General features: G+C 50.4%; 2 protein-coding genes across 3 annotated transcripts in view; one reads left to right on the forward strand and one right to left on the reverse strand.

Moving 5' to 3' along the window:
• LOC120512730 (phospholysine phosphohistidine inorganic pyrophosphate phosphatase) overlaps positions 1-2,597 on the forward strand; it is a 71,099-nt gene extending 68,502 nt beyond the window's left edge. Inside the window, exon 7 of the mRNA XM_039731371.1 lies at positions 489-2,597. Coding sequence (XP_039587305.1) covers positions 489-579 — 91 coding nt within the window. The 3' untranslated portion in view covers positions 580-2,597. The remainder of the gene's footprint in view (positions 1-488) is intronic.
• A 902-nt stretch (positions 2,598-3,499) lies between these two features.
• The window catches only part of FAM53B (family with sequence similarity 53 member B), a 45,392-nt gene continuing 34,843 nt past the window's right edge, over positions 3,500-14,048 (reverse strand). For both annotated transcript variants that reach the window (XM_039731434.1, XM_039731436.1), the window contains one exon: positions 3,500-7,276. In XM_039731434.1, coding sequence (XP_039587368.1) covers positions 6,959-7,276 — 318 coding nt within the window. In that variant the 3' untranslated portion in view covers positions 3,500-6,958. The remainder of the gene's footprint in view (positions 7,277-14,048) is intronic.

A 14,048-nucleotide genomic window follows, 5' to 3' on the forward strand; every position in this document is an offset into this window, starting at 1 on the left:
GGAGCTGGGGGTGCTCACCTGGAGAAAAGGAGACTCAGGGGTGCCCTCAGCACTCTGCACAGCTCCTGAAAGGTGCCTGTGCTCAGCTGGGGCTGGGCTCTGTCTGCAGCAGCACTGACACAACCAGAGATCACAGCCTTAAGCTGCACCAAGGGAAACACAGGTTGGATATCAGGAGAAAGTTTTTCACAGCAAGGGTGATAAAGCTCTGGAATGGCTGCCCGGGGAGGTGGTGCAGTCCCCATCCCTGGGGGTGTTTAACAAAGCCTGGATGTGGCACTGGGGGCCAGGGTTGAGTTGAGGTGTTGAGGCTGGGTTGGACTCGATGGTCTTGAAGGTCTCTTCCAACCTGGTCATTCTGTGATTCTGTGAACCTCAGGGGTGCTCCACTGGCACTACCAGGGCTCTGAGGGCAGCAGGATGACCAGGGACAGGGGGGCTGTTTGGGATCCTGCCCTTGCTCAGCTGTGCCCCGTGTCTCCTTCCAGGCCGTCCGATGAAAACCACCCCGAGGTGAAGCCTGATGCCTACGTGAACAACCTGGCTGAGGCTGTGGACATCATCCTCCAGGAGATGTAAATCCCAGCAGGAGCTGTAAATCCCAGCAGGAGCAGGGATGAGCCCTCACGTGCAGCCCCTCCATGGAACCACTTCATCCTCTCCCACCTCCATCTCACCTGACTGAACCCAGCCCAGCCTTGTGCAGGGTGGTGGGCACCTGCCTTCCGAAATATTTCACATAATGGTACTAAAATGATCTACTGACCTCCCATCCAAGGGAGAACCAAACCTGCTGTCCTCTGGCAAGTCTTGAATGCCCTGCCCTTGGTGCCTGTGAGGGGCCTCAGCCTCCTCTGGGTGATGTTGGGGGGCTGTTCCCCCTTTTTATCTTTGCTCACACTGGAAAATAGGAAAATATAGGAAAATAGGGAACCCAGGCACCTCCTCATGAATGGATTTACCTGTTTAACCCCCATGTCCTGTGCCTTTTGGGATACCTGTTTGGGATGGGAATGTCCTTTGGGGGCTGATGGAGGCCACCAAGCTCCTGTGTGTGCCTCGGGTGGCACAGAAGCCCTGGGAGGGGACAGCCCCACATACCTTGGCAAGGCAGGAGCCTTGGTTCTGCCAGGAGCAGCCCGTCTGGAGCAGCCCCAGGAGAGGGCACGGGAATCAGTAACACATTAGGGAATAACTGCCCCGTCCTGTCAGGAATAAACCCTGTCCTTTGGATCTGGCCTGTTTGTCATTGTGTTCAGTTGGATCAGCACTGGCAGGGATATTTACAGGACCTGAAATGCTTTTCCCTCCCTGGAAAAGGCCGTGGGACTGATGGTCTTTGCCTTCCCTCTGTGGGGGGGTCTTGTAGGCAGGCTGTGTGGGAGGGAGTGTGGGATTCCTGCCTCTCCCCATTAAAATCCTGGATCTGCAGTCCCTGAGCTGCCAGGGCTGAGTCAGACACAGCTCCAGCTGAAAATGGACTTTTCACAAGGGCATTTAGTGATAGAACAAGGGGAATAGCTTCAAAAGGGTGGGTTTAGATTAGATTTTGGGAAGAAATTCCTCCCTGTGAGGATGGGCAGGCCCTGGCAGAGGGTGCCCAGAGAAGCTGTGGCTGCTTCATCCCTGGCAGGGTCCAAGGCCAGGTTGGATGGGGCTGGGAGCAGCCTGGGACAGTGGAAGGTGTCCCTGCCCATGGCAGGGATGGAGTAGGATGAGCTTTAAGGTCCCTTCCAGCCAAACCATTGTGGGATTCTAGGATTCTGTACTCACTGAACATCCCTTGGGCCTGATCCTGCCCCACACGCCTGCTGAGAATCTGCTGCACTGGCTTAGCCCCGTCCTGCTGTCACATCCAGGGCCAGGACAGGCATGAGATTTGCCTTTTTTTGCTAATCAGAATAAGGATTTCTAAAAGGAGCTGCTCCCTGCCTCCAGGCACAGCAGCCTTCCCTGGGGATTTTGGTTTCTCCCCCTGTCAGTTTTGCAGTGCAGCTGTTGCAGCGTGTGTGGTAACACCTGGCCATGCTGCACCTGGCAAGAGCATGGAAGGGGCTCAAAAATGGGTCAAAAATTACAAGATTAGGGGTTGTTCCATCAAGTCCTCTGCCCACCCTCACTGACACGTGGTAGTGTTTGCAAGGGTCACCTTTTAGAGGCAAAAGTCACCTTTTAATGAGCATGTCAGCAGCTCTGTACCCTCTTGGGCTTTGAGCAAGACTATTTGGGCTTTAACCTGCTTCAGATCTCCAGGGGACCATGGAAATAATGTAATTATGTTTGTGTTACGTATTTTTAATATATATCCATACTCTGAGGCAGCATGTGCTGGCCACTGTCTACCTTCAGCCACTGCTCTCTGCTTCTGCAAGCAGGAGGTAAAGGATAATTCCAGCTCTGTTTCCAGCAGTCCCAACAGCTGAAGATGACCCCACTCACTGAAGGACACCGAAATGATGCTCCCTGTTTCTGGAGTGTTGGAACACTTGTTTTTCAGAGCTACCAGCTGGCCCTGGAGTTGCATAGGCCCCCTTGGGGACAGCAGGGGAAAGGGGGCTGGGAATTAAGTTCTAATAAAATAAACTACATCTGGGAAAGTGACCTTAGTGCAATTTTTTTGGTCTGTTTTTGCATCTTCTATCCTCTGGGTAGTGGTTCAGCCAAAGTGTATGGTACTGTCAGCATCCACACACATGGAAGGATGCTGTAAACCCTGGTCAAACGTTCAGGCTGTGATGGATCACTGAGAATTTCTTTTTTAACCCCTAATTCTTCCTTTTTTGTTCTATTATACTAAGCCTATCACTTCAATCTGATTAAGTTTAGGCAGATAAACATCCTGCCATCTGTCATGAAACTTTTTACACTGCCTGCTGGAGGAAGTGCAGCCGTTTTCCTTTTTGGGTTGCAAAGGCTGCAGGGAGATACTGCCCTGTTTCCCCAAGAACTTATTTATCACCCCCACATGCCCTTGGCCTGCTGTGGGCTCTGAGTTTAGATTTGAGTCTGGATTTTAAGAGGCAGGGTATTATGTTTGTCCTTAAACACAAAGAAAGAGGTGCTACTTGGCACTTCAATTTGCATTTTGTTGTTTACATCTTTGGCTGTGTTACAGCTAAATGACAGGCTGGGGGGGAGGCATGGGAGATGTCCCCCCACCATGGGGAGGGTGCAGTGTGTCTGCCTGCACGTGAATATCACAAAATGTCCATTTTCTTGTGCAGCCCATGGCTGGGACACCCTTCCTCCACAGACACCCCAAGGGACGATCCTGGTTGAAGGCTTTCCTGACCCCCACCCATTTTTTGGGACATCCCTTCCCAGCACCTATAGAGATGTCAAGGAGCTGCAGCCAGGAGATGAGAGGAGAGGTCTCCATCAAACTCCAACCCCATCAAACTCCAACCAGTGCCACAACCCCGAGGGTCAGCAATGTCCCCAACCCCCCCAGACCCCACAGCCGCGGGGACGGCACAGAGAGGCGAGACACGGGTTATTGAACCAGGAAGCTTTATTTACACAGTAAAAGTAACAAGCAATTTCCTGAGATTGAGCTGCTCTAGTGCAATCAAGTCATGGAGGGGGCAGGAGCAGCCTCCTGGCCCGCCCGAGGAGGGGACACCTGGGGCAGCCCCTCCCGGGACACGCACGGCCCGCGGCGCTTGTGCAATTGCCAGCGAGGCTTGGCTACTACAGGTCATAGCTTCAGAAGGCTTTGTTTTTATTCTTCTTCCCATCTTTCTGTTTGTTGTTTTGTTTTGTTTTGTTTTTTATTTGGCCATCCTCTTCTTTTTCTTTCTCGAACACCGAACCCACACACGCCGCAAAGCACTGCTACAATCCTAGAACATCCTACGTCAGTCTGTTTGCCTGGGCAGCCAGGAGCTTTAAACAATGCACTTGAAACACAATTTTATTGGCCAAATAGGCTATGCTAGCACGTGGAAAAATTACAATCTATTTTACAAACGCTTCTTTTCGTTGGTTTCTCTTTTTTTAATGTACTCTTTCATAGGACAGGCTCAAAGAGCTACATCTGCAAAACACACAGCAAACTCCCGTGTGCCTGCTAAGACTTTCTGTGTTAAAATCCTATTTTTTTCAGGATGAAGAACCTTTATTGCTGCTGCCACAGCTTTGGTGTCATCCCAAAACAGCTGCTGCCCAGACTGGGTCACACCTTGGACAAGCCACGGAGTCCCTTCACAATAATGAACTTATTTTAGCTACCTAGCAAGGAATAACATCCCTTGTCTGCATATTACTTTAGTATCACATTCTGGCAGCCGGCAGGGGTTTGCCGGGGGGTTTGGGGGGCTCCCAAAACATCTGTGTAATAAGTGAAGTCCTTTACAAACCAAGAGCAAGACCCCCAGGGGATGCCCTGCTCTCCCACTGCGTAGGGGACGGATCTCCTGACACCAGGGGAGCAACGCCACTTCTGACTTTACAATCAACAGGATGTCCCCTGAATCTGAGGCACATACTATATTATATTTAATATTTTTAATTACTTTATTTATATATATATTTATATATATATAAATCCACAAATGTTTTACCTCTACAGAGAGAGAGAGAGAAAGAGAGAGAGAGAAAAAAATTTTAAAAGTAAGGCTTTCTTAAACTGAGAATTAAGTACATGAAATCATACAAACCCAACAAGAAATACCCAACAGAACACCACTGTGGCCTCAAAACTGTCGCTAACTGTAGTCTGTGCCTACGCCAACGTGCCCAGTATAAGGCCATGACTCATTGGAGAAGCATTTTTAGTAAGGCAAACGGGTTGTGCTGAATGTAAACTGAATGCTACGGCTACGTCCAGGACAGCCGGGCCGTGGCCCTTTGGCCACCAGGTCCAGGACAGCTGGGCCCTGGTCTGTTGGCCACCCCCCCACTCTGGGGGGTTAGCATGGCACCAGGAGCAGCCCTTGGAAAGAAAACAGAAGCCCTTAGGAATTCCAGCCCTGGGGATGCCCAGGCCAGAGCCCGCCCGGAGCTCTGTGGCAGCCGGACGTGGATTTTGGGTGAATTTGCCCTTTGTTGCTCAGCTGAGGAGGTGCCTGTGGCCAGCAGGAGCTGAGTGCCCCGAGACCAGCACGTGTCAGCGGTGGGGAGGGATGGATGGAGCATCAGGAAGACTCAAAGCCAAGAACTTCGCTGTGAGGGTGCCACTGCAGGGGCACAGACAGAGGGGCAGCAGCCTGGGAAAACACGCGTGGCTGGACCCTCCACAACAGGAGGCATAAAAATTAACCCAGGGTATATTTTTTTTTCTAAGTGATGCATAAAGTGACACTTCAAAAGAGCTGGAGGGTTCCCAAAAATGAAAAGACATCCCTGTCATCCCCTCCCTGAATATCTGGAGCTTGTCCTGCTTGCCTGGAGAGAGTGGACATGGCCACAGCCTCCAGCAAAACCTCAGCAGTGCCAGGACAGGGGTAACAACTGATGGGCTCCACTGTGGTGGGAGATGCCACACACATCCCAAACCACTGTGGAAAAAAGTGCACTAACAAAACCAGAAATGATGAATGAAACCTGTACCAGCAGCTCTCAGCCTTTCTGAGTTATGGACCCTCAAGGCATTGCCAGTGGGGCTGCTGAGCCCCATTAAAAATGTCCTGTCTTCAGCTGCTCTTGGTATCTAAGGTTTTTTCCTTTCTCGCGTTTGCAAAGCTCGGGAAGTGATCCCTGAGCTTGAAGGAACCAGCAGAATGAATCCAGAAGATGCTGGAAGCCATTTGTACAGCTTTCCTAGAGCTTTAAACAAACAAACAAATAATAAAAAAAAGAGGGTGAAAAAAGAAATGTGTGTCCTTCTAAACCTGTTAGCAAGTGGACAGCTTATTTTTAGCAAAGAGAATTCATATTGTACAAACATAATGGTCACCACTTTATCTGTGCTTTAAAAAGGCACAGGAAGAGGAAAAGCTTTCAGTGCTGCTACCTGGATTTTCAGCCTTTTGCCAGCTGACTTTGTCAAGTAACCCCTCCACAACGTGCCTCGGGCAAGCAGCCCTTCACAGTAAAGCCAAAAAAAAAGGGTGGCAGCCGTGCCCTGGGTAGCAAAATGGGCACAGCTGCTGGTAAATGGGTAAACAGCCCAGCCCTGCTCAAAACAGGGTGTTGGGAACCCAAATTAGGGTGGCACAGAGCCTGAGTAGGGTTTTTTTTCCCCAAAAGAGTCAAGAGAGGGGGGCTGGGAAGGAAAAAAACGGGGAAGGAAGGCATTTGAGCATCCCCGTTCAGCGCCCAGCAAGCGCTGCTGCGGATGCTGCCCCACATGGGCCAGGGATCTGTTTAATTCCTCATCAGGAAAAGGAAAACTAAAAATAAAGGAGTAAAAATCCAGCTCTTGCCATCATTAAATTTCAGCAAAACACCTCACTAGTGATTTCCTCCTCACGGCACTGCCAGGGACATGGGGAGTGAGGGGTGCTGGGGCCACACGGGATGTGGCTGGAGGAAAGGAACTGTGGCCATCCCAGGGCCACCAGCCAGTGCTCGGTTTGCAAATCTCAATATTCTGCTTTTCCCCCCTTTCTCCAGTCCCAGGGGTGGTGGTTTCTCCTTGTGCACCCCTTTCTGAACTAGCACAGGTGGGACCTGTGGGAGCATGGCCAGCTCCATCAGCTCCACCCTTGGCAAAAGCCATTTACTCTTGGATTCTGAGTTTTTGGCGATCCCCGCGCCTGGTTTCCCTGTGGGACAGGCACTTTCCTAGGCCTGGCTGATCTCTGGCTACAGTAGTTACAAAGAATTTCAAGATTTACACACGCATGCACACGAATTCCTCTAAATACCTGATGAAATTTTGGCAAAGCTGCTTCGTCCCCTCCAGCTGGAGGGAGGGGAGCAGTGACAGGATCCCACAAACTCGCCGGCGGCCAGGAGCCCTCCACGGCTCTGCTGGCAGCCCCCAGAGCCCAGGGCGAGAAGAGCTGCTCCCTCCTCAGTTGTTTTCTATCTGCTCGATGTCGATCTCGCCATCCAGCTGGAAGAGGCTCTCGCTGCCCGGCCCGCCGCTCCGCCAGGCCGCCCTGTCCTCCTCCTTCCCGGCGCTCTCCTCCTCCTCCTCGCAGGACAGGTCGTCCCTGCTGGCCCGGCGCTCCTCGGGCCTGGCCCGCGGCTCCGGGACCGGGGTGCAGGCGGGGGTCCTGCCCGGCATCACCTCCGGGGCCGCCGGCCATGCCTGGGGCCCTGTGGGCCGCTGGGAGCCGTCCTCGGCCGTGGTGCTAAGGCAGGTGAGGCTGTTGAATGTCTGGCGGTTCTGCAGAGGCAAGGGGAGAGAGGCAGCTGAGGGGAATCCTGAAGCTGGGGTGGAAGTTACACCAGATGAGCTTGGAGTGATCCCGACCCCAAACCCAAGCTCCCTCAGCCCAACAGAAAACAAGCAGAGCAGCAGGAACACTCAGCAGGTCCCCAGGAGATGGAGAGATGCTGCAAGATCCCATCTCCCCATCCATGGCAGGTCCTGTGGCCCCCGGGTCCCTGCAATAGGCATCAAAACCGCCCCCAGCCTGCTCTGCATCCATCCCATCACCATCTCCACCCCATGCGTCGCCCAGTTCCACACGTAAGGCAGAACAGAGCTCACCAAAAATGAATTAACATTTCCAACAACTCCCCTTTTTAGCCAAGAGAAACTTCAGCACTTTCAGTAGCTGCAGCTTGTGTCCTGCTAAACCCTCCTCTATGATGGCTCATGGCTGTTCCCCTCACTAAAGCCCAGGCAAGCACAGTTGTCTGCTCCCCGAGTCTCCACGCCTGGTTACCTTGGCTAGAAACTTGATTCAGTTTATGTACTGTCACGCCTTCTAAACAGTTTCAAACTCTGAGAATGACAAGGAGCATGCAGGCATTCCAAGCCCTCTGGAGCAGAGCACGCAGAACCTCCCAGGGACGCAGCTTGCTCACCTGCCAGGGAATGCCTTTAGCCCGGGTTGGTTTTTAAAAGAACAAACTAAACCCTCATTTCTGAGTGCCAATGGAAATAACAAGGCCGTGCCAGTGGCAGAGTGTGTGCTCTGAGCAGGAGGAGACTGAGGAGGATCTCAGCAGCTTGTGGAGCCTCTCATCAAGCCAATGTTCACTTCTCAGACATTTGGCCTGAACAAAACCCATGGCACAGGCCTGAATGGGAATTCCATAAATCCCTGGGAGGAAGGCAGCCCCCTCACTAGCTAGAGATGTTGACCTGTTACCGGTCAGTTCTGGGTCCCTCATGACAAGAAAGAGGGGCTGGAGAGTGGCAAGAGGAAGGAATGGAGCCAGGGAAGGGTCTGGAGCACCAGGAGAGGCTGAGAGAGCCAGGAGAACTTCAGTACCCAACAGAACCTTGGTGACACAGAGTGACAGGGCTGCTGCCTGCATCTACTCTGGCTGGCCCAATTCAGGACCAAGCACACAGCCTGAGACACAGCTTGCTCTGAAACATCCCCAATGGCATTCCCAGGCAATTCGGCACATTTTCTTGAGGGTTTTTTCATTCAAATCCAGGGGAGATGGAAGAAACTCCATCACAATAACCTACCCCAGGATGCAAACGAAGGAAGATCACCCATTTACAGAGCCCCTAAGGGAGATGCAGGGGCTCTGCATCACACCCCAATCAGTTCTCAACAAATCAAAGGGCCTTTGCTGAGTTGAACCCATGGACCAGAGGCTTCGCGTGCTGCTCTACCCCATGCACACAGTAAAAAGTCATTGCAGAGGCTGCTCTGTCTAAACAGAGGAGTTCCTGCTGCCCCAAGAGGAGCTGGCCACTGCCCAAGCTGGGGGAAGCTACATTTTGCATGGCCTTCAGTCTCTGAAACCTTCAAGAACCCACAAACCCCAAGCCCGTGTGAGAAAAAGGACATTTGTTCTCTCAGTATGCAATTGCACCCAGCCCTCACGTCATCCTGGTCATATTTTTTTTTAATCCCAGCCGTGCCTCTGTCTTCTGGGTGCTGAGCATGCAACAGCTTCAAGCAGAGAGCTGCACACTGTGGTTAATGGACAACTCATAATTACCACGGGAGAAGGCCCGAGGACATAGTAGAAATATTTTCTAAGCACTTCACAGAATTTGCAAGCATATTTCCAACAGTGATTTAGGCACTTGAACAGCCTAGGTCTCCTGAAAGTCAACAGCCCTCTCAGAAGTGCAAATCCCTTCTACAAACAACACTCTGGCACTTTTGGGAATGTTATTTTTTTTCCTTCTTAATGGAGCTCATCTCCTGGATTAGGCACTTCCCAGGGTTTGGTACCCAGGTGTGGACATGCTGGGCTGCTACAGGTGGGATACAGCATCCTCAGAGCCTGGGAGATCTCCCAGTGCTTCAGAGGAGATGAGTGATTCCTGTGGTGGTGAATGAAGGAGGATGCAGACTGGAGAGTAACTCAACAGGTCCAGAGCACATTCTTCCCATCCAAAAGAAAAGCCTTTCCAAGCTTGGACACGTTTCAGGGAACAGCCATGAAGTTACTTGACTTTCAGGGAAATTTTACATCTTATGGGACTTGGGAAACCAAGCCAACAGGCTCATTTTCCCTGCTCAAATCCACAGAGGCTGCAACCCTTGAGTCATTCCAGGGAATGCAAGAGGATGGAAAACCCCTTCCGATGGTTCTGGTGCTGCGGCAGCTGCTGGTGGAGGAATGCCACGTGCAGAGGGTGCTGGGCAGACGCTCCCTCTGAGGCAGGTTTGACAGCTCAGAAAGCAAGTTTTCACAGGCACTGCCTGCCAGAAAATGCCACAGCTCACCTTGCCAGTGGCTGGGGTCAGGAGGGTCCCCCCAGGACGGTGATCACCAAGCCAGCATTCCATGGGCTTGCTGTGGAGCAGCAGTGGAGCAGCCACCACCATCAATGCAGTGTCTGTCTGCAGCCCTTCCAGAGTTCTTTGCTCATTTTTTATTTATGGGGTGAATTTAGCACGTGCTGAGCTGGAGAAACCAGGCAGTCAAGTCCTCTACTGATGCCAGAAAAGAGCAGGTTTGGTGGCACAATGTGGCTGGCACTTCTGTTCTCCGTGGCCAGGCAGCCTGGGGCCCTCTGAGCCTCTCCACAACCTTGGCTTCCAGCGCCAGACAAAAAGAGGTGTCAGGCAGCTGAAATCCTGTTGGTCTAGGGAAACTGTGGGAATCCAACACAGATGGCTTTTGGGAGATGTTTCTGGCTGTTCTGACTTTACCCAACGAGCACCTGTAACACACCTTACACCCAAACCACCTTTACTGACAACAAGGACCCATCTTGGACCATTTGAGGTGCTGGTTTTTCTTCCCCCAACCCTTCCCAAAGCTGAATCCAGCACGCTGGGCAAGTCCTCAGAGAGAAAATGAGGCGTTGCCAATGGGAGTACTTGAAAAATCACCTAAAAACACATAAATAAGAAATTCTTGGTCACTTGGAATAAGCTGCAGGGTAGCTCCAGATCAAAGCCCTTCTTGCAGGAGAAGCTGAGGTTGCTTCTCCTTCCCACAGGGTCTCGTGATGCTCCACACTGTGCAGGCACCAAGGCCACAATCAGAGAAGGCTGCAGGAAGAGACTCACCCCTCACATCCATCCTTTCCTCAGGTTTTCCCTCCCCATCAGGGATGGGGCTGGTGGCTGCAGAGCCCTGGAGCAAACTGGAGAAACCCCTCAGCAACATTCCCCTGCCTGACTCTACTCGTGGTGAAACACCCAGCTGTGAGCTCTTCCCCAAAACACATCCCTGCAAACGCGGTGGCTCTACCAGAACAAACATCAGCAGGACTGTGACCCTGCAGGGATCACGGCTTTTGCTCAAACACCTTTATTTTATTTTTTTCCCTCACCCTGCCAGGTGATTGCTGCAATTTTCCCGGGAAAGGTGCAACGCTACAAGCTGTCAGCAGCACCGGCCCTACCTCCCAAGCTGTCATCACCTCCTGTTAGCACACTGGGCTACAGTTGCTTCAGAAAGCTGAAAATAACCGGGTGCCAGAAGGGAAGGGGGAAGCGGGCAGCGAGCTCCATGCGGGAATGATGAGCTCTGCCAGCCCTCCCGAGCCAGCAAAGTCACCTCCACTGGGGGATTCTCTGCCTGGCTCGAGCTTAAATCACTCTCCAAGGCAAACATCTCCTGTAAAACACCTCCAGCCTGAGTTGTTATCTTTGTATCGTTATATAGAAATGCTTTGGTTGTTCCATCACGGTAAATCCTGCCTGGCATCTGCGCCAGGGAAAGCGCTCATCTGTGCTGCTGAGGAGGAGGGAGAGGTGCTTGAGACTGGAAAATGAGACTGGAAAATGAGTTTGAGTTGGTTTTGAAGCTCTGCAGAACTTCATGATGGCAGCTGCTGTGATTCGGGCTGTGCACACACACACAGACACTTCACTGGGGTTCAAAGCTCTGCACTCCCTTTGAGGCACCCACAATCTTCTCCGTGGAAAACCATCCCCAGCAGGTCCAGGCTGCAGCCCTGGCACAAGCACATTCCCAGTGATGCCCCAGTCTCACCAGCACCTCCCTTGCTGCAGTTTGGCCACCTCAAAAAGAGGGAGACACGGCCACCTTGCCCCAAGGAACACTGGTGGCCACTGCCCCACGTGGCTTCCAAAATCAACATTGCCTCTGGGGGAAGGTCAGGGGGCTTGCACAGACCCTGTCCTCCCACAGAAGGAGCCTCTGAGTGAGGAAGTGTTGGGAAAGAAATTCTGGAATCCCTGAGGAAGGAAAACATGGGAGGCAGCAATGGAGGGTGTGAGAAGCAAAAGGAGCCCCTGTGCCTGGTGCAGAGCAGAGCTGGGTTAGACGCAGTGTAGCCATGTCAGGGAGCCCAAACTCACCTGCTGCTCTATTTTCTTCAAAACTTTGATCTAAGGAGGCATTGAGGAGTTCACAGGCAGCCCCACAGCCCCCACCAGGCCGAGGTGATACAGAACGTGCCTGCAGCAGCATCCCAGAGCAGGGGATGGCTCCCTGCCCTGCCCCCAGTGGGTACCACACCCCTGCCCTGGTTTTCAGGGACTGCCTTCCCAGCCTTTCCCTTCTCACTCACTAAAGAACAACCTTTACTCAGCCCCAGTCCTCATTTGGCAACAGGCACCAGTGCTTATTTGGTGCATTCAAAGCTTTAGCAGATAATTTGGTTTTATTCTGTTTGGTGTGAAATAGAACTTTCACGAGCAGGCTCAGAAATGTCTGTTATCATCCCAAGTCACTTCTGACCACAGTACTAAACAAACAAAACCAAAAAAGCAAGAAGGAGGCTGTAAGTCATTAGTTCTGATGCTGCCCTTGGAGCCTGTGGACATAATTTGGATGTGCTCACAGTTCTTCTCTGTCTCTGGAGTATGAAGCTGCCTCAGTGACAGCGAGGATGTTCAGGGAGATTCCATAAGTACAGAAGGAAAAGCTGATGTGTGACCCACCAGTGGGAATCCCTCTGGTGCTACAGAGCCCCAGGGAGAGGCTGGAGAGACAAATCCCAGCAATCCCAGAGAAATACAGCAATGCAGGGAATCAGAGAGCAGTGAACACCCCTCTGGGGCTGCACTGTCCCACCTGAGCACAGCATCCCCCAGCATCCCACAACATCCCACACATGGGGACCCAGCACAGCCTCCCAGCCCATTGCTATTCATAATAATAATTGGAGGAAACCCTCATTTCCTGCCAAGAACAAATATTTTCCCTAACAGACACCAAACCCTTTGCTGTGAGCTGGAAAAATCCATTTGCTCAGACAGTGGTCACCGTGTATTTATTTATTTACAGGTTGCCCTTCCCAGCCTTTCACCTCTGCCTCCTCCTCTGCATCCTCTTGGATTCCAGATCCCTGGAGCACTGCAGGCCCTGTTAGAGTCCCAGATACTGAGAATTTGAAACTTTCTGTACTAACAGCCTCTAACCCCCAAGAAAACACTACATTTGACCTAAAGGCATAGAGAAAACTTCCAAAATTAATAACACTAAGATTACAAGTGTATCATTTAATTAGTAGTATATAATATCACTAAATAGAAAACTTAAAATTTTAAAATATAGTAATATATATAAAAGTAAAGATTTTAAAACAATAACTAATCCTTCTTCTTTACCTTCTGATTACAAGTGTATAGTTTAATTAGAAGTATATAATATCATAGATAGAAAACTTAAAAATTTAAAATATAGTAATATATATATAAAAGTAAAGATTTTAAAACAATAACTAATCCTTCTTCTTTTCCTTCTTCTTCATATGGTTAAATAATATTTTATAATTAAACAAAAAAATCCACATTACAGACTCCAAATAAACTATTTAATTGAAAATAAAAATAATTTAAGTGCAATTTCTTAATAATTTAACCTTTAAAAACCTTATAAAAATAGCTAACCATTTTATAACTTATAAATAAAATACTATAAAACTAATAACTTATAAATAAAAAATTAATAAACACAAAATACCACCTCTAACACTTCAATCCCAACCTTAATAAAATTTTTGAAACCCAAAAGCCACCAAGTCCCCTCATGGCAAGGCACTCAGCACTGCCAGGAGCCCAGTGGGGACAGTGGCAGGGCTGCTCTCCCAGTGATGGCTTTGCCTTGCCATGGATTTCAGTGGAAAAGGGGGAACCTGAGCCTGACCTGTCCCCAGAGCTGCCAAAACTCCAGGATTTGGAGTGGCTCACCTTTGGGGAAATTCAGTGATTTGACTTGTCCCAGGGTAGGATGAAACATCGCTAATATGGAATTATTCTCTTTTCTCAGCCCTATTCCATTTCCATACTTCATCATTTTCAGCACAGAAGTAACATTTCTGTGGTTCTCACTTCAGGGCCTAAATGTTAAGGCAGGACCTTATAAAAATTAAAACCAAACTTCATGTCACAGTTTCAGCAGCAGTGAAAAGAGAATACCAGCAAGTAAAGGGATAAAATCACACTGTGGAAGACCAAAAATCCAGAGTGTGTGGTGCCTGCACCCACATCCCCCCGCCTGCCAAGACCTCCTGCAAATCCAATGCAGATTTGAAATACAACCCACTTTTCTGTCACATCCTCGACCTCTTTCTCTGGAAAGGAAAAATGAAG

Source organism: Passer montanus, unplaced genomic scaffold (assembly GCF_014805655.1).
Source record: "Passer montanus isolate IOZ18808 unplaced genomic scaffold, ASM1480565v1 scaffold77, whole genome shotgun sequence".
Lineage (NCBI taxonomy): Eukaryota > Metazoa > Chordata > Aves > Passeriformes > Passeridae > Passer > Passer montanus.